Consider the following 20306-nt stretch of genomic DNA (forward strand, 5'->3'; position numbering starts at 1 on the left):
GCCTACCTGGTGAAGGGTGTAGGCCAGCTGAGTGCGTATCCATCTCCATCCATCCGTGTGTGTGTGTGTATGCACTTGATAGGGATTATTTGCTTCTAGAACAAAAGTCTTGTGCCAGAAAAGGAGAGGAGGCTGACCTTGGGACAGACCTACTTAATGAATATGGTATGTTTTCTCTCTCTACATAAAGCAGGTTTAATAATTGAAGACAAAGGGGGAGATGGAAATTTCCTGACTGGATGGTAGTGGTGCAACATAGTAGTCTCAATCCATCTTATTCTTGTCCGGCTTCCCTGAATGGGCTGACAGAAGTCTGGAAGCGATTGAGAGCTAATGAGAACAGCAGCAAGCCGAATAGTTAAATGCAATCTCTGAATAGGAACTAATCTGGTTTATATGAGCTGGATGTCCTTTGTGGTATAGCTGGGGTATGGAGCCACAGTCTTCCAGGCAGTGCTTTCACTTGGTTATTTTTCTCATAGTTTTAATGGCCTTCTGAAAAAATGGAGCTGCTTCTTCATTCTCCTGATGCATTCAGTTTGCAAAGAAGAAGGGTGGCTATGTCTACTCTGAGAAGCAGCCCAGCTGATGGGGAATGCTGGGATGGTTTCCTACTCCTCTGTGGTAGCAGTTGGTGGTGGAGGTGGGAAAGACTGGTGGACCCTTTGGTTAGTAAATAAGGGGAACAGCACATGCTCACATGTCTCGCCTCCAAAGGGATAAGCAAGTTTTCCCACAGGGTTCAGACCACATTTGGTTTTCTGGGAGCCATCAGAACATCCCTGCTTTGTGGTGCAAACCCAATACCACAATTCTAGGTCAGAAAGATTACTACTCTTTCTTTCTAGCATAGTGAAACACTGTAAGATAGGAAGAGGCTTCCAGTGCAAATGATGGTTTACTGTAACTGTCCACTTCCATCTATGAAGATACAGGATTTTATTGCACCCTGGAGCTTATTCTAAGTTATGACACTGAAGTTTGTCTAGAGGCTTTTAGAGAGGTTTTCTCAGAGAAGTAGTTGAGGAGCATCTGCCTTCAGAATATTCACACATCACAGCTTCTCCTTTTTGTTTTTATATTGTTTTATCCAATTACTTCCTCCTCAGCCTTACTTCTCTTATAACCTCAGATCATCATGGCTACAAACCACTACCATCTTCTCTTTTTTGCTTTATGTATTTATTCATGGCACATCTTCAAAGTCAGAGGCAGCCACCTCTTCCAGACTCAGCCTCATTTTACTGCTTAGCTATCAGCTGTTGCTGCAGCAGTTACTTTAGTGGCTTGCGGTCTGTGTAATCAGGGGTGCACAGCAGTCTGCAGGCAGATAAGAAAGAACAATAAAGAAGTGTAAAAACAAAGGATCTATTCATGACAGCAGTTACTGCCTGGAGCTATGCGGAAACTACCGAATCCACTGCATGCAATATCTAAACCTCATGCAAATGTTACTATTCAGGTGTGCAAAAGCTGTGAGCTGACACAGTAACTGCACAATTTCATTCTGGTTGATCATTTCACTGCATTGATGGATGGATGGCACTGTCGTATGAGTGAAAGGTGTCACTACAGTGCACCGAAGTGGAGGGGAGGTAGAAGCCATCTTGGTTTTCATGTCTTTTGGGCTCATCCACTGCTTAGAAGAGGCAGAGTGGCTCTAGGGAGGAGGCAGAAGTCTGTGATGCTGGGCCATTAGCTCAAGCAGATAGTAATGGCAATGTAAGTGGCTTAAAAAACACCAGACATCACATAAACCCATGAATGCTGTGGAAGTATGAGCTTCAGTGGATGTACCAACTCAATTTATTGTACAACCATTTAAACCACTGAATCTTTCCCACACCTTATGCATTGCAGTTAATAATAATAATTTGGTTCATTTAAAGAGTAATTGTTTTTTCATTGCCTGACAATGAAAACAATAATGTGTGTTTCTGTTCCTTTTCTAATACATGTATTGCTGATGAAAACCAGCTGTGCTGTGTCCTCTGATGTTGGGACTTTTGTTTCAAGTTACTTCTAGGTCTGAATTTGGTGTCTTGGTTTTTTTAAGTGGGCAAATTATATTCTAATAAAACAATGATGTGAATTCAGCAAGATTTTTGTCTTGATTGGAGAAATGGTTTAATTTTTGTATCTGTATTATCAGAAGAAAATCCTCTGCTTGTCCTAAGAAACAAAGTGATTTTGCATGTTTGTTAAACACTGCTGCATGAAGCTACGGATCTACCTACCATCCTTGAATAGCTGCCTTGCTCCATTGCCAGAGCTGCTACCGTTCCTTCTGCTGTTCTCCGATGTTTTTACATGCCCATAGATTTTCTTTGCAGCTGAATTCAGGGGACAGCTTGTGCAAGCTGGATCACTCGTGCCTGCATGCACATGTGGCTGGAGTTATGGGGAGGCGATGGTTTGGAGATGGTCAGGCCTCACCCAAGTCTATGGCAAAGCTCTAATGGCTGGGAAAGCTGCCATCATGTTTGAGGCTTTTACGTGTTGCTGAATTGTGAAAAAAAGTTCTAGAAAGCCTGTTTATAAAAGAAGAGAAGGAAAAATTTGAAAATCCAAAATAAGAAACAAGTTTTATTTGCCTCCCATTCCCCAGCGAGGCATTCCCAGTGGTTATGTCGTTATTCACCTGACCTAAGTCACTGCGCAGGTTAAATATTCTATGGCAATTTTCCTCTTTTATTTTAAAGCAAATTGAGCCGTGTGTTTTTTGAAGGAGACACTTAAAGAAACCATGAGCCAAGCATCATACAATTTTATAGGGAAATACAAGATTTTTAAATCCATCAAAGTGTCAGCAGGGCCCACTTGCAGCAGTTGGTTATGGGCCTGACACACAGAACCATTGATGCTTGCTCTCACAAGAAGTGTATGTGTTAAGAAATCCTCTCTCCTCACGTTGCAGATGATGGGCTCATTTAAGAGGCCTGGCCCTGGCCTGGGCTGTGAGTACAGTCTAGCAGGGACTGCAGACTCTAGTGCCTAAATGGTGGGCGCTGTGGTCTTGTGGTGGGCTGGGTCAGCCATGACGCTGCAGTCCTGGGGTGGCTTTTGAGGCAGGGCATGGTGCTCTAGACCTCCATCAAAAAATATATATAACCTGTAAAGTGGGATTTAAGAAGGCAGTCTCTAAAGCCTTGAGCTCCGGCATTACAAAAGCCTCCTGCCGAGGTTAGCAGGTGAGGCAGAAGGATACTTCCAGACCTCCAGGGCCACCATGGCTAGCAGCATTTTGTTTGGAATTACAGTAAGTTGAGTGCAAAACTGGCAAGAACTTGCTGCATTTCATCCTATGCAAGGGTGGGAATCCAGCCATAGCAAAGGCAGGACCCTGCCTTGCATTAGGCATTTGGGCTGTAATTTGTGGATCAAGTCACTGTTCTGCATGGTCTTTCCAATTAAACCTCTCCCTGTGCAACTGACGTGACCTCAGCAAATTCTTTGAAATCTGAGCATCTTTACAGTGTTAGAAAGAGACTATATATAATGTATCAAGGGGGAATGGTGTGTGTGTATATATCTCTAAACAGACACTATTTTGAAAAACATCTCTGAGAATGCAGTTTATAATTAGTTCTTTTTGATTTTCAGTAAGATAAAGTGCCACAAAAAGGAAGTTGCTTGGTTCCAAAGAGGCAATCTGCTCATTGATTTCAGTAAAATTTTTATAATTTAGCAGTGAGTTAATGGTTCTTACTTAAATAAACATTTAAAAAATTTACAATTACCAGCCTATATGGTGAATGTTTTTGGAGCCTAAATTACTGTAATCTGCAAGAAGTAGCAATATGCTGAAGCTGGGCACTCATTAGTATGGTAAGTATTTGAAAATACAGCTCTTTAGTTTCAGATGCTTCTAAACTGAAAATGTTTGGGTTAAGGCAGGGTGGAAAGTGATTTTCTTTTTTTTCTTAGTTCCTCCCCCCCCCCCCCCCCCAATTTAACGTATTTCTAAAAATATTTTTTTCCTCTTCTGCAAAAAGATAAAATAAAAATTCCTCAGGTTTGACAGGAGAAACAATTGCTACATGAAACACAGAAACAAAACCTATAGTGATGCTGGTTGGAGTCCCCTGTGAACTGGGAGCTTGGACCAGGTGGCCATGACAAGCAGCAGACCTGAGCATCCCTCAGATGAGACCGTTTGATCACTCAGAAGCACAGTGCCCTCTCCTCACTCACTACCCCCACCCTGGGGCTGGTGTCCTGAAGCATCCCTCCACCAGAAATGTTTATGGAGGCTTTGGTGACTGTCATTGTAGGGGAAAATCACTTTATTTCTCTGAGGTAGTGATGGGCCTGAGGATTAAACCTGCTAGTGCAAGGTTGGTGGCACACAGGCATCTGCGTCACCTTTTGATCCCCCCTTTCTAGCTGTGCTGATCTGGCTTCCAGAGGTGGAAGTCTCTTCTGATGCACCTTTACTGGGGTGATGCTGCTGCTGTTATCATGCTACTGTGGTACTACTCATTTAGCAGCACGCTGGCTGTCCTCCCAGTTTCAGGCCCCTTGCATTGCCCCTCTACGTGTGTGCGGGTGCTGCCACGGTGCACATTGGTGGCAGAGCCATTGATAAAACCCAGGAGCCCTGCATGCTGGAGTCTCTCCAGGCTGTGCATGTCGCACTGCGGTCGGCTCAGGTGGAGAGCATGTGCTGTGCCAGGGATGACCACAGTTTATTTTCTATCCTTCTCCCATCCAGAGTACAAGAAGAAGTACGGGGAGGAGCACGGTTCGTGTCAGGCAGGAATCGCGGGCTTCTTCACCGAGGTGAGCAGGGTGTGGGCATGGCTGGGACGGGGTTGGTGAGCAGCTCTCTTGCCACATGCCCCAGGAGGGGAGCCCCGAGTACGGCTTGGAGAGCTGGCTGAGTGCTGAGCGTGGTCCCTTCCTGCCAGCAAACACCCTCCTGCCTCGTCCAGCCTCCTGGGTGCCTGCATCTTGAACAGCACCTGCCCAGGGCTTCGTATGTAGGGCTGTGTGTGTCTCAAGGTCTGTGGACAAGATTGAATGAATTGATGCTTCCTCGGGGAATATTTTATTGTGTACAAAAACTTGCATAGAGGTATTTCTGTGTCTAACATCTACTCTTCACTTTAAGTGATGATGTAAAACAGTCCTCCCTGAACCGTTTCGTTTATGTATGTCTACATGCAGGTATATGTGTCTGTGTGAATATACATATGCACATGCATATACATACATAAGGTAAACACCTTTTTTTAGTTCTGCTTCAGCTTTTTATCGCAAAAAGATAGAGAAAAAATAGCATGGTAAAATATATGCTTCAGAACTGTTCTAAATACTGGACCGTAGTCTTTCCTGGACTGAAGTTTATCAGTCATGTTTTAATTATATGAAGGATGAATTTGTTCCCATATGTACTTATTGATTTTTTTTTAATGTTTCAGGGTTAGGGTTTTTTGGGTTTGTTTTTGTTCTTTTTTTAAAATTTTGTTTTGTTTTTTTAAGAAAAAAAAAAGCTCTTTCAGTGTCACGCTCCTTGTTATTGTCATGTCGAGTGTATAGTCGCTCATGGAATCACAGAATCACCTAGGTTGGAAAAGCCCTTGAAGATCCTCCAATCCAACCATGAACCTCACACTGACCGTTCTCAACTCCACCAGATCCCTCAGTGCTGGGTCAACCCGACTCTTAAACACCTCCAGGGATGGGGACTCCCCCCCTGCCCTGGGCAGCCCATTCCAATGCCTAAATTATATATATATAATAAACCAACTCCTAAATATATATGCACCGTTCTGCAGAATTTATTGTCTAGGCTGATATAAGCCGAATAAAGGTGTCCTCTCTGAAATGGCAGAGGGTGATTTCTGAGTAAACTGGGATGGCAGGTGATGTTGCCACAGTGGCACTGTCCGATAACTGGATGTTCAGCCAGCAGCAGCTGTTTCCTGGCTTGTCTGCTCTCTCCAGCCTGTTTCTGTTCCCATGCTTTAAATCCTCCTTTGCTACACCCTAGTTCAAAAGATATCTTTGAACTTTCATTGCTTCAGCCCGATGGCAGCTCACTGAGCAGGAAATGCAGATAAATGGCTTTTTAGGTCAAACAGGCAAGCCCCTACCATATATTCAGCGTTGCTGATGGTAGTGGTTCCTGCTGGTATATGATCCCTTGACCTCAAGGGCACGGACCCTCCCAAGGAAAAAAGCTGTTGCCGAGCACATTCTGCTCTCTGGTTGGGTTTGCAGCCCTGTCCCCACAGTCTTCGTAGAAAAATCCCTTGTTTAACATATCCCTCCTGACTGGAACTGGTCAGCCAAAGGGATTCTGGGTGTGGGAGCATTTTCCCACGAGGATGGAGTCCACCCATGGCCTTGCATTGAATGGAGATGTGAGGCAAAGCAGCTATCTCATGTCTCCTCCAGGGATGGAGAACTTACCTAGGCTTAATGCTCCCCAGGCTTGGTTTGGTCCCTTGCTGGAGGTATTTAAAACCACATCCAGGAGTAAGGTTTCCCCACAAGAATGCTGGATGCTTTGAGGCAACATTTTCTCAATCTCTCTTGCATGCAAATGTACCTTGGATTTTGATTCAAAAGCATTATCCATGGGCATCTACCTTTGGATGCTGGATCAACTTTGCCTCATTTCTAGCCTTTTAGAATCCTGAATCATGCTGGGTGTCTGTAATGAAATATAGCCAGATTGTCTGTCAAAGAGCAGAGCGTATCTGAAGGCAGAGCAAGGCAAAATATTCCAACCATGACATAATGCACACCCTGCTTGTTGAGTGTGTAACAGCTCTTGAGCTTCAGAGTAGTAAAATCCAAACCCTTTGTGCTGTATCCTCCATGATGCAGATTGCTATAACATGTCAGCCAGCATCGGGGCATGGTCTGTAGCTGAGTGTTGGGTCTGGGTGGGCTGGGGTGCTTCTGTCACTTGATGAAGGTCTTCTGGAGGATGGCTGGGCAAGGCAGCAGGTGGAGAGAGATTTTTGGGAGGACTGTGTTAACAGGCATAAGTTTGATGGTTCATAAGGCTGAGGGAGATCTTCCATCGAAGTGGCAGAACAGCTGAGCAGAAGTGGGCCATAAAAGAGGAGACCGTGTGTCTCTAGGGTGTGTGCAGTGACCTCCATGTTTGGGAAGAAGGATACTCTCTACATGCACACAGAATAGAGATTGTTGTAGATGGTGTTTTAAGTTAATATCATGTCCCTTCTCCGTTACTGTGTGAAGCATGAACTTTTGTCCAGTTTTGATTGTGACTTATTTTTTTGCCCATCCTTTCCCCCACGCCCTTATGTTTTTCCTGTTGTAGGAGCTGGTCATCATGGGGGCACCAGGATCTTATTATTGGACAGGAACTGTCAAAGTACTGAATCTTACTGACAACACATATTACAAGCTCAATGATGATGCTGTGATAGCCAGGCGGTACACGTACCTTGGTAAGCAGCTGTATGGTGCTCACTGTGAGAATGGATCAGTCCAACAACATATTTCAAGGCTTTAATGCTGTAAAGTTGATACTGATTTTTTTTTGGTAGTGTAGAGTGTTTTTATGAGAAGTGTGAAAGGAAGAACATCTGAATTAAAAGACTACCTATGTGGAAAGAAATGTAAGCAAAGAAGTAGCCAGAATGTTCAATTTTTGTTTGCTTGTTTAAAAAAACCTTTGTTATAATTTTTTTGACTAATATAGAAAATGCATTTCAACTGCAAAGCAGGTTGGATGGTAGTGGGCCTCCTACATTCCTGCTTTTGCCTTGTGACGGACAAATTATTTGTCATTGGTTAGTCTGCGTGTCGGTTTACACCTGCCTTTAAAATGGGTAGAGCACAAAATTGCAGAATGTATGTTGCAGATACAAATTTGTTTCAACAAGAATATCACCATGTAAGTAAGTCATTGGGAACAGAAGGAGGTTGTGAAAGGATTGGCTGTAGGGTTGGCTACATCTTTAACTCAGTAGATTTTACTTGCTCTAAAACCAGTTAATGCCCCCAAAATACTTGAAGGCTTCCACCTAATTTCCAGTGCCTGAGACCGTTGGGACCTAGAAGGCATTTCAGTCAGTAGTTTGATACTGTTTGACTAAAGATTCACACTGACCTCTCTTTTCCCCCTTAACCTTTAGTTTTTTAAAAAATACCACTTGGAATATGCTGCTTGGTGATAGGTAATCGAGGAGTGTATATATATGTACTTAAGGACATAAATAGGTTTTGTCACTGATAGACCTGAATTATAGTGTTTACCATGTAGACGAGAGCCTCATAATTTACAGCAGAAGAGCAAGGCAAGTACAAGACGGCCTTCGAAGGAAAGCACTCTACTCTTCTTCCATTATTATATATCATTTTAATATGTCAAATAAGACTGAATCTTTGATCTCCTTCTTTCAAATACACTCCTTCTTTCTTTGATCTAGCTTCCCATTTTTCTTCTTGCCAAAACAAAGATCTTTTTAAGCCATTAACTTCTTTGACCTCTTTGCCTACTGCTCTCCCCCCACCCCATCCCCCAACCAAAAAGGCACGTAATTTTCCAAGCCTGCCTGGGCAGTAATTTTAGCCAAAGGAGGACACTTCTGTCTGGTCGATGTGGGACTGTTGCTTTTTGACGTGATACTTTCTTTGCAGTGATTCAGTTTCTTTGTCTGTGTGTGCCTGTTCCTTCCCTTTCTGGACTCATGCTTACCGAGTATCTGCTTTGTGTGTCCCTCACCCAGCTCCACACACACCTTTCTTCTCTCAGCTTTTGGAAGAGTACTGGAGGGCGTACTGTTGCTTCGCACTGCAGTGAGCTTTTGAGTGCAATATTGGCAGAATATTCCTGAGCAGAATGGCTGTTGAATGTAAACAATGTGCAGACCAGGAGGAGCAGTGAAACCTGACGAGTGTGATCCAGCTGGCTGACCTGTTTCTCAGGCTCTTCCTTTTCAGGATTATTTATTTACATCCTCTCTCCTCTCCCACTCCACCCCATCTCCCACTCAGGATATGCAGTGACAGCAGGTCATTTCTCTCAGCCGACTACCACGGACGTTGTAGGAGGAGCTCCCCAGGATGGAGGCATCGGAAAGGTGCGGCTTTTTGACAAACAATAATGTGGTCGGATGCAACGGGGCAAAAAAAGTAATACTGATGCAGTTCCCACATGTTTGAGAAGCCAAGAGATTTTTGCCTACAGGGTAGTTTTGGGGCACTGAGCAGGGGAGAGGTGAGATAGTTTGATGAAGTCATCAAATTTTCTTTACCTGTCCCTCCTGGTGCCTTATATCCCTCATCCCTCTCTTTCCTCTCTCTCTCAGCCAGTCCTTAGAGTGGTTATTTTAATGAGACATGGGCAACATTTCTTTCACACTGCTTTTGTTTAGGATTTGTAACATATAGGTATCACTTAAACCTTGCCTGGAAATTAAAATCCTGGAAAAGAGAGTTTGTCTTCTGATTGTTTTCTTCATACATTTGACTGTTTCAGTATTTCTGTTTCAGTACCACCCCTAACAGCATGAAAAGCTATTTACTAGGTGATTTGATATCCCTCTTAAAACTTCATACCTTCATGTTTAGTGAATTAGAATGTGGGTTTCTGCCAGTTGTACTTAGAAATCTTGGTGATAGTCTCTTGAGAAGGAAAAAAGAAATGGTTTTCCTGTAGGCATATACAAGTTTGATGTCCCAGAGACATAAGCAAGTGAATGGCTAGATGGAAATGGCTGGTGAGTTAGCTGTGCCTGGTGTGTCTGTGCCAAGTACCCAGCTGCTATCGGGGGAGCCAGTTGACCCTTACACACTTCTGAAATGTAAGTGGAGAAATGGGAGTGGGGAGAGGGAGGGAAGGGATGTAAAGGATGTGGTTTTGTCCCACTTTCTTCAAAATTCAATCCTTTCAAAACCTGCTGCCACTGTGTGCTTGAACAGAGATGTCCTGCAGCCCCCTTCCATCTCCCTCCCCATGGCTCTCCTGCTCTATAGGGACATTAGTTGTATCTGAGTCATAATGATAAGGAGTGAGAGGTCTCCGCTATGAGGAACAACGGCCCTTGGTTTAGGCAGATTATTTTTGGCGGTAGCCACGTCCCAGAGGGTAGCAGTGCAACTGGGGAAGATGGTATAAAAATAGACAATGAACATGGTACATACACCTAATTTGGTGTGACTAGGACATCTGGAATATAGTAGGAGTGCAGTTGCTACTGAGAGGACACGTGCATGGGAAAGACATAGTTATTTGTCTCAGGTGCTATTACAGCCGCTACAATGCACCTTCCTTCCAACCTGTTTTCTCCGTGGAACAGATACAACTTCTTTACAAGGAGGGGGAAAAAACCAGCTGCTAACGTAAGATCCATGAGAAAGCAGCTGGCCCTGTAGTTTAAAGACTACTGCTCTAGTTGTAAAAGCTGCTGTTATTTTCCCTTGGCATGGAAAGTGGGTAGCAGGAACATGTGGCAAAGGGGTGGTAAGAGGTATTGAGTACAGGACATTACACCGAGCAGTCCTGTCCTACTTTCCGTACTCTCCAATAAGCTAATCCTTTCCACTTCCCTGATAGAAAGTGATTAACATTGTCACACCCTTTTCACTGAAGGTAAATCCAAGACACTTAATGAAACTGAGTCGTTTCTCCAAAGTCACCGAGAGTATCATTAGATAAGAGTGGGTTTGGAGTTGTGACACCTGGCAATGTGCTCTCGCTGCTAAACATTCGACTGCAAAACCTAGGGAATCCTTTATATCTAGAGCAATTGTCCGCAGCAAATCTGTGCTGTGTTCTCAGCTGAAAACAGCTTTGAACTCTGTCTCGCCACCTATTAATAACTCGCCACACATTCAACGATGTCAAGTGCTTGGCTCCTCCACGTGGCCTTGGAAGTAAGGGATCCTCTGTCCTGCAAATTGCCTGAGCACCTGCTAGGATGGAGCTTGTCAAACGCTGGAGGAGTCTCAAAGGCTGACCGAGCCAGCCTTTTTGCCAAAGGGAGTCCCTTTCTACAAGCCATACATTTTAGGTCTTTAATTTTGACACAAGATCTGTTATTGAACTCGTATCAATACCTTTTTCCCCAAGAGTTTCTGGTTAAACAGTTTCTCTTGTGGAAAAGAGCAACGAGTGGACCGTGTTTGAATAGTTTTCTGATTTACAGATTGTTTTAGACAGAAGCAGTGCAGATGCCTTGGGTGGTCTGATTGGGATCTCTGCTCTGACCTTTGCTAAAGTGTTGTGAAGTTTGCAGTGCAGTACGTGCAGGAACGTGTCCTTGAGAAGGGAAGGCTGGATAGGGGAAGGGGAATGGGGTTATGCCTTCTGAGCCTTTTGCCCTGCTCGTTTCCAGGCAGTCTCCAGATGCCACTTGTTTGAGAGTTGCAAAGTTCCTTTACTAGGTGCTTTTAAATATTGACATGTGCATATACACACATGTGAACCAAAAAAGTAGGCGACAAGATACTATTCCAGCATTTCTCATGATAAGAGGCCTGTGATTCATCAGGAAAATGGGGAACTCTATGTTTTGTCCTCTAAAAGAAGACTGAGCAATAAAGTAATGAAATTGGATCTTGGCAATAGCCATGGCCATGATCATGATTTAGATATTATTTAGGAAGCACTAATGCTGTAACGTTATGTACTTCATGGTTAGTATTGGTTAACTTTTTTCTTTTTTTGCTTTTCAGGTTTATATTTTCAGAACAGACAGACGATCAGGCTCTCTAGTAAAGATTTTTCAGGCTTCAGGAAAAAAGGTGAGTTTTTATGTATATGTGTTTTCTTTTGAAGGGGAGAGAAGGGGGAAGTAGAGGCAGGGTCATCTCAGAGCATCATTTGCATTCTGCTGCTTCATGAGTTGTGAAGAAAATTCTCTCTCTCCTTATCCTCCCAGAAGAGCTATAGCTGTGGTATAGAATAGCTGTATGCCCTTTCTCCTGTAGCAGTCATGACTGCAACGTCTGCTCTCTGTCCATGTGGCTGAAATTAAAGATCTTGCTGAAAATTGTACTAGTGGTTCTCTTCAGCTTTATGCAACTGTAGCAGTGCCTTCTGAGACGTGGGATGCGGGTTGCCAGGTGAGCCTAGATGCAGAGATTTCTTAGTAGATATTACTGGGAGAAGTGGGTGGCCTGGAGCTCAGTTTAATCTACAAAGCCCCAGCCTGTTTTACTGTGTCCTGCTGTGACAGGGGGGATATTAGAGTGATGCTGTTTCGTGGAGGAGCAGCTTCATTGCCTCAGGATATGATGATTTCCCTCTTCCCACCATGAATCAGTCCTGTATTTTGCTCTTTGGGTCTGATGTCTTAGAACAACAAAGAGATGTCTTATTTGGGAGTAATGCAGTGAGGAACCAATACTCCTTACCTGGCGTCACCTGTGTTCTCCTTTAAGGAGAGGAAATACAGAAGAAAAAGGTGACTTCTGGCTTTAGAAAGACTTGCCGCCCTCAGAAGGATCTAAAGTGTTTGACTATGTTGGGAGTGTTAGCATGTTTTGTTATTTTTTCCTGAAAAAACCCACAGTTGCAGTCTTTAAAAAACATGCCTGGAATAGGGGAAAACTGCAAGGGTGTGTGGGTGGATTGGTGTGACTTCTGTGCTAGCAGAATTGCAGACATCTTGAAAGGAAAAGACCTCCCAGTTCATCCAGGGCATCTCCTATGTTTGATTGCTTCCTGTTCATTTCTTTCCCTGTTGACTTTTAAATATCCCTAAGGATGTGCTCCTGGAGATCTATCCCTCAGCCTCATAAACAGAGCTATCGGGAAGTTTCCAGGTCTCAGCCAAAAACTACTTTTTCAATTTAGTTGTGTATTCTTATATGTAACTTAACTAATGAAGTATTTGCATACTTAAGTACTTCTGGGCTGTCATCTCCTCCTTCCCCAGTAACATCTGTCTTTTACAAATTCTCTAAAATCCAAATGAGAATTTTATTTTAAAGAGAAGGCTGTCCTAAATCACCCTTTCTTTGTTTTGTGATTGAAATATAACCAGACACGCTCAGCAGTAAGCACTGCCTGGAAATGAGCTCTCACAAAATGCTGCGTCCTTCCCAGTGGTGTGAAAGTTCATTGCTCTGACATTCTTCTTAGACAGATGTTAAAAGCAGGCTAGTTTCTTCCTTCCCTTTTTTATTGCTGGAGGCTGAACTAAGAAATCAAATGCAGACAAGAAAAAAGAAACTGCAGTGCCTTGTTACAAATGTTGAGTGCACAAACTTCAGGTTCTCACAGCACTATGAACTCCCCCACGCTACAGATGTACCATGTTGCAGTTAAGTAAATAATAGCCTTTCCCTGAAAACTGCCTGAATACATAGTGAAATGCTTTTCATAACTTTCGCTCCTTACCCATGAGAAATTTGTTTTAAAACCTTAGTGGATTAAAAAAAATAAACAAATACAAAATCCACAAGGGAACTTAAGCTACAAAATAACTGGAATCAAATGATGTTTGAGGTCTGACCTTAAACCCACACAAACACAAAAATCTGAATTACAAACTGAAACTCTATCCTTAACTCACCCCACTATATATATTTAGCAACTTTTAAATCTTATGGACTGTAGAGAATAGAATTGCTGCTGCTGCCCGTCTCCTGCCATGCCCAGTAGTAGCTCAGGCTCGTGCATCTAAATGTAAGAGGCATGGAAGGCTGTGGGTCAGAAATCCTCAGTGAGGAATGCAAAAGCATGCAAGAAATGTAATTCATTCTTTTTAACCTAAATAATTATTTCTGTAACCTCCATTTTTCCCACTATGTAAACAGCTCTAACTTTCAAATAGGAAATGGTATCTCTTAATTTTTCCTTTGGAAGTTGCTTTTAATTTTGAGACTATAGTTTGTAGTTGGTCTCAAAGAGTATGCCTTGTGGTACCTTAGCAGAAGTGGATGAAATAAGGGTGGAATATCATTCTTGCTTTTGGTTTCTTTTTTGTGTTTAAATGGGTTTTGAAATTCATAACGTGAGTGCCGATTAGCATTTAATGTTAACCCGTATCAAAAATTATGTAATGAAATTAATATATTAAGCAATTAAGTTTTATCAAGCAGTAATAACTGGAGATTAAAAATGGCTTAGGTTTTCTGTGCATCAACTGCAAAGCTTTTATTGAAAGTCTTCTTTCGGTGTCAACTCACCTGCCAGTAGATGAGAGGAAAGGCTATGATCAAAACCCACAACCAGTACTGCTCTTTGAAGGTGATTGATACAAATAGATACGAATAGAGTTGGGGAAGATAGTCCATAATCTAGAGGTAATTTTAGATGCCTCTTTTCATGGATACCCTATCTCTTGCCTATTTTTCTTTTTTCTTTTCTTTATTTCTTTAAGGTATCCCCAGAAGATATGTGGTACCCGACCTCATGTCTCTTTAGGAAGTCTGGCACTGGGTGTGAATAATTACTAGCCAGGTCTTGGTTTGGGAAACTTATTTTGCACCTTTCTGGGTTTAAGCATTTGACAAGTGAAAGCTAGTCTAAAAAAGCTCTTTAAGTGCCTCACTTAAGTGTGTCCCAAGGTATAAATTTTATTCTGTTGGTAAAACATCCAGGCTGATGCACTGTTACAGTAAAGTGTTTAATTCCTGCCAGAATTATCCCCTAAGCTCTCTCTGTAGGAGTGCTTGTGAATGATAAAGCATCAAGTCATCATTTGAAATTTAAAAAACCCCCAACAAATGCCTAAATGACTTCCTCCTGTGTGTGGGCAGATACTGAATGCTTTGTTGTGACTCGACTTGGTTACAGATGGGCTCTTACTTTGGCTCCTCCTTATGTGCAGTTGATCTGAACTCTGACGGGTTGTCAGACCTGCTGGTCGGAGCACCTATGTTTTCTGAGATCAGAGATGAGGGTCAAGTCACAGTCTATATCAACAGAGGAAACGTGAGTATGTACAGGAGGTAGCTTGGTAAGGGGTGAGGGTGCGGGTTGGGCAGGGTAACACTAATGTCCTTCCAGCACTACATGGATGAAACTTGATGTCTCAAACAGTGGGGCTCTGGATGTCTCTAGCAGAGCGTGAAGTCATGGAAAACTCATCTGGTATCATGGTTTCCCAGACACCAGCCCACATTCATCACAGAGCTGTGAATCTTTCAAGGAGGTCTGGGAAAGTTTCTGGTTTTATGTTGAAACTTGGTGGTATTTGTGGCTTTACATGAATTTAATGCCAAAACCAAATAAGAGTCAGCAGCTTTGACAGAGTTTTCTTTGTGTTTTGGGTGGTCACTAGGACCTACAAATTAGAACACAAATGTCTGGGGATTTAGGAGACCTTGTGAAGAGAAAGCAGAGAATGAAATCTTGTTGTCTTTATGTTATGTCCCATATGTAGACTGCAGGGGAAGTTCTTGTGAGCAGGTACTTTTGTATTTCACATGACCCAGCAACAGTCCTGGAGAAGTCTGAACTTTCTTGCATCGGCCAAACAAGATCATTTTTATGTTGTATTTATAGGAAAACAATGGCTGTTTATGTATTATTAAATATTTAATATTCAAGTCCCAAACCTGCTGTCTCTAAGGAGGAGTTGTTATGGGCTAAAATGAAATTGGTTTGCTTCATCAGTATTTTGTGAACTTTAATGTATAGAGTCTGTTTGTGCTAGACTGAACATTCCCCACAAGTCCTATAGGCAGCCTTTGGGAGACTTCAGAATTGATTTTGGTGTAATTTTGTTTTCTATTATCGCTATTTTAAATGAGCTTTACTTTTTCAATTTGATCCCCAGGCTGTCCCACTTCTTATATTGCAGTGTTGCTGCTGGGTCCTCAGGATAGGGCCCAGAATGCCAAGCAGATAATAGCCAATATTTCCTGCTCACAGTGAGAGCACGCATGAGTTAATTTTTATGTTTTATAAAACAATCAGGAAACTAGTAGGAGTTTCTCCTGCAGCAATAATTACTTGCAGGACAATGACTTGCAGGATTGTGGGGTTTATTTTGGGGTTTAGAGATTTTAAACTCCGTTTCATTCTGCAAGCACCATTGCTTAAGAGGTTGTTGCAGCGGATCAGAGAAAACTGCGTTATAACACAAGCATACATAGTGATGCTCGATTTAGTAGGCTTATGTTTTGCCCTTTCCTGTGAGGACTGCAGAGAAATGAATTGCACACAGAGGCCTGCCTGTCTCCTCTCTGTTGTGTTTCAATTTCATTATGTGGGATTTTCTTGAAGTCAGCGACATCCCACAGCCAAGAAAAAGATTTCATTACATGTTCCAGAGGGCAGTTTACTCTCATTCACAAAGGAAGCAAAAACAAAACAAAACAACCCTTGAGGTGGGTACAAAGTTGGATTGTGTAACTAAATTTTGTTTTCTTGTGGAAATGTTCCCTTCCCCTTGAGGGAAGACTGCAAGAAGCTAAAGCTTATGTATCTGACCAGAAAGTGGGTGGGCAAGAAATACCAGATCCATATAAGGCTTCTCATGGCATAGGAGTACAAAGCTACTTTATTCTGAACTTTCTTTTATTGCATTAAGTCCCTTTCCTTATTCTTCATTTCAGGAGGCTTTTTGGGGACTTGCCTAAATCCTTCTATCTGATACTTAAAAGGTTTTCAAATCCAATTTCCCAAAGGTTCTTTGCTTAGGGGAAATTTCTCCTTAGCTCGCTGGGGTTTAGCTGAATAAGCTTGGGTTGAGGATTTCACTCCTCGGATGTAATCTGTCAGCAGAACAAGCTCTGGGCATTTGGAAACCTTCATGAGATCACCAAGCCCTATGACTGTGTTAGTTACATCACTGAGTTATCATTTAGTTAATTTAGCATTTTAGTTATATAACTCATGCACTTCTTTTTTTCCCCCTCTTAAAACTACAAGACTGCAGCCTTGCCCCGGGTGCTTCCTGCAGCACATGGGCAGCTCCTGCAGGCAGGGCTCACCTCATCCAGGCTTCTCAACCATTTCCCTCACCCTGTTTTATTTTGTACTTGCTAGGGAGTGCTGGAAGAGCAGCTCGTCCTGGACGGTGACGGCGCCTACAACGCGCACTTTGGGGAGAGCATGGCTGATCTTGGCGACATTGATGACGATGGCTTCTCAGGTTGGTGTGATTTCCTCCGGGGCCATTTCCCTGGAAATGCCAGCAGGGCTGGTGGCACGGCCGGTCTCTCTGCATGGTTGGGTGCTGTGTGGCATCCATTGCTCCTCGGGACCCAACCAGCACCTGGGCTCACGCTAAAGATAAATGAGCTTGGGTAGGATTCGTCTGCTAAAGTCTTTGGTAGCTGATTGTCCTTGATGTGGGTTTAGTCCATGTCCACACAGCTTGCACCCCACTCTCATTAATATTGCTTTGCTTTCCTTGATGTTGCATTTTCTTCTTCCCTGTACAGTTTATAAAAGGCTTTAGATACCCATGCCCTGAACAAAACAGGAACCTATGTCTGACTTCTTTCTTCTTCCCCATTTCCTTATGTCTTCAAGCCTTTCCAGTTTTGTTGACATAATCACGTTTCTTATCATGAAGTGTAATTAAGAAATAGCTTCTCACTTCTGACAGCATGTACTCTGTTAATTTATCTCCTTTGCTTTATTCTACCCCTGCTCCTTTCGCAGGCTGCTTGGTGTGAGGCCCCATGCTGTGATAGCAATAGGTGAGAGCGAAGTGTTGATGCTAGCACCTTTTCTGCCCTGATTTCTGGCAGCGCAGATCAAGGACTTCTAAACAAAGGCCGATTTAGTTGGTGTGTGCCTGAATTTATTTCTTCCAGGCCACTCAGGGCGCAGTATCCCATTAAGCTAACCCAACCTCATTGCAGATTGCCCTCACAGATGGTGGGTATGCTCTTCATTTGCACTTGGACGTGCATTTTTGTGTTCTTGATGCTGGTTTTGTGGGTCAGTTGTGGTGATGGAGAGACTGCAGAGTGAGTTGGATCAGTCTGTGGGTATGAAACCATTGGGAGGAGTTTAATTTTAGGACCTGTGTAGTCACTAGATCCAAGGAGAGAAAAATGGGAGGTGGCATCACTCTTTCTGTAGAAGTTTGCAGTTAAATAGGATCAAATATAATTTAAAAATGCACCCTTAGCAACCTTTTTTTCTTCCTGCCTATCCATTTAATATACCCAACCTCAATTTTGAGCCTTGGATTTTCAAGCAAACTTAACGTAGTGCTACAATAATTGTTTTGCCGATGCTGTCTTGGTTCACAAAGCAGATATTCCTTGGGTTGGAGATTTTGATGTGAAAGGATTCTAAATTAACTTTTTGAGTATAGTTGCTAGTTAATAAACACACATTTTCATAACAAGCACGTGTTTTGAATTAGGCGCAACATAGCCACATGTGTGTACAAATTCATATACATTTGTGTATTTTTTAAAGTTTTTCTTAACATGAGCTCTTCATTAAATCAAACAAGTTTCTTCTAGCCAGATTCACATGAGCTGCTGATCACCTTCGTCATGGGGGGCTATTTTCCTATGGATAGCTGGCTTCTAAAACTGAGAAAAAGTTGGATTAATGGGATGGATTGTGAAATTTTTATAATCTGTGCCATTTTACAGATGTTGCCATTGGAGCGCCTAAGGAGGATAACTACATAGGAGCGGTGTACATTTACCACGGGGATGCCAATGGTATTGTACCACAGTACTCTATGGTATGTGACACTGTTGTTTATGATACCTACCTGAAGTCACTTTCCCAGTGCCTGCAGAAATAAACCATACTTAGGGGTCCCTTTATAGGTAGCCTTGTCATAGCTCTACATCCTTTTCAGTCCTGGTTTGAAGATTGCTTCTCCCAAAGTTTGTCCAGATCTATGCTGTAGGGTAAAGTTATGTTAGTTAGGAGATATTTTTCACTGTCTTTTGTTACAGTTATCAGCTGTAGCTTCCTTCTTGAAGCAAACGATGTCTTGGTGTTTGCATGTCAGTTTTTAGAGATAGTACTGCTGCAGAGGAGAAATGAAAACCCTGGAGAGGTTGAGCATACGAATTACGGAGAGGCCAGTGGAGAGTTGGGAGTTGCGCTTTCTTCCTGCAGAAGCAGGCTTAGCGAGAAGGAAGGGGTACTGCGGGTTTTTTTGTGCCCTGCAGAAGCCTCTTTACCCATCTTGTTGGCCATCTCCTTGTGTTGTGACATTATATTAGAAGGCTGTTCTTGGGTGCCATTCCCCTGACCATTCTTATGAAGTAAAATCTCAGCTGGGATATGCTAGAGCATCTTGTGCAAATAGGACACAGTGCAATTTAGCTACTGTAGCCAGGCAGTAGAGAAGATAAATTTCTGCTCATGCTGTCCAACATGTGTCCCCTGGTCTCTGCCTAGCACATTTCTTTTTTCAGAGAGCCTGAATCTTCCCTCCCTCCGTGTATTTGAAGTTCGGGTTGTTTTGTTTTGTTGCTGGGTGGGATCCTTCACAATAAATCAGTTTAAGCAGAATTAAAGAGCTTTGGGGTTATACTGGAGGCTCTTCTAACAGACCATAGAAGTTCAGTTCTTCCTTTTACCATGTATATGCTATGTGCTGCTTTTTAGAAAAAAGGAAATTAAATGTCTCTTTATGGATACTTCTAAAATGCACTAATGTGTGACATGTGGAGGATTCTGCCCATTTCTTGCTGAGACCCACTGCTTGGGAGGTTCTCCTCTGCCTGTTGAAAAGCCTGGAGCTTTCCAGCTCTTGCTGAAAAGGATCAGACTTTTTTTTTTTTTGGTCATTCATGAGAAAATTTTCCATTTTTGAAGGAGGCCAGGTCAGCAGGGTGGGAAATGAAACATCCTGCTTACGATCTCTCCTTTCCCTTTGGAGCAAGGACAGCAGACATGGCGCGTGCCTCTCTGCTTGGTCAGTGGGACAAAGCCCCGCTCAAGAGGGTGGCAGGGTACCGTAATCACTGACTCTTGATACTGTTCATGTCATTGTCTGGTGTCCTGATGCACCAAGGGGGCACCACTTATGGGCAGTGTCTCTGTGCTGTTTCCCAGTGTCTGCTGCAGGGCACCAGACACACCATGGGTTCACTATGTGCAACCAAAAAAGCAGTGTAATAATTTCAGCTCTTTACCTACCTGCCCTGGATTTGAACCCAGAGGTGAAAGCCTTTTTGTATCTTATTACTATACCCCTGAGCCATCTTAACACCATGGATTTCCTTTTTTCAATAAACTGAGAGAGGTGGAGGGGGGGCCTGCAGGGTTATACGTTTTCACCCTTTTCATTTTGTTAGCTCCCCCTCCCCCACCTCTTTTCTTCATTTAAATTGCTGATCAATGTTGTTTCCTCACGTCCCTTCAGCAGCTTTAGTGGTGGCCATGAGCCGAAGCAGCTTAATTGGCTTTGTGGTCTGCTGTTATACCT

At 42.9% G+C, this 20306-nt stretch overlaps 1 protein-coding gene across 1 annotated transcript in view; it reads left to right on the forward strand.

Moving 5' to 3' along the window:
* Window positions 1-20306, forward strand: part of ITGA9 (integrin subunit alpha 9) — a 228249-nt gene that overhangs the window by 18775 nt on the left and 189168 nt on the right. The window contains exons 5-11 of the mRNA XM_074900986.1: window positions 4715-4782; window positions 7301-7430; window positions 8983-9068; window positions 11665-11733; window positions 14735-14872; window positions 16934-17039; window positions 18508-18602. Of these exons, the coding sequence (XP_074757087.1) occupies window positions 4715-4782; window positions 7301-7430; window positions 8983-9068; window positions 11665-11733; window positions 14735-14872; window positions 16934-17039; window positions 18508-18602 (692 nt within the window). The remainder of the gene's footprint in view (window positions 1-4714; window positions 4783-7300; window positions 7431-8982; window positions 9069-11664; window positions 11734-14734; window positions 14873-16933; window positions 17040-18507; window positions 18603-20306) is intronic.

The sequence above is a fragment of the Athene noctua genome, chromosome 2 (assembly GCF_965140245.1).
Source record: "Athene noctua chromosome 2, bAthNoc1.hap1.1, whole genome shotgun sequence".
In the NCBI taxonomy this organism is placed as follows: Eukaryota; Metazoa; Chordata; class Aves; order Strigiformes; family Strigidae; genus Athene; species Athene noctua.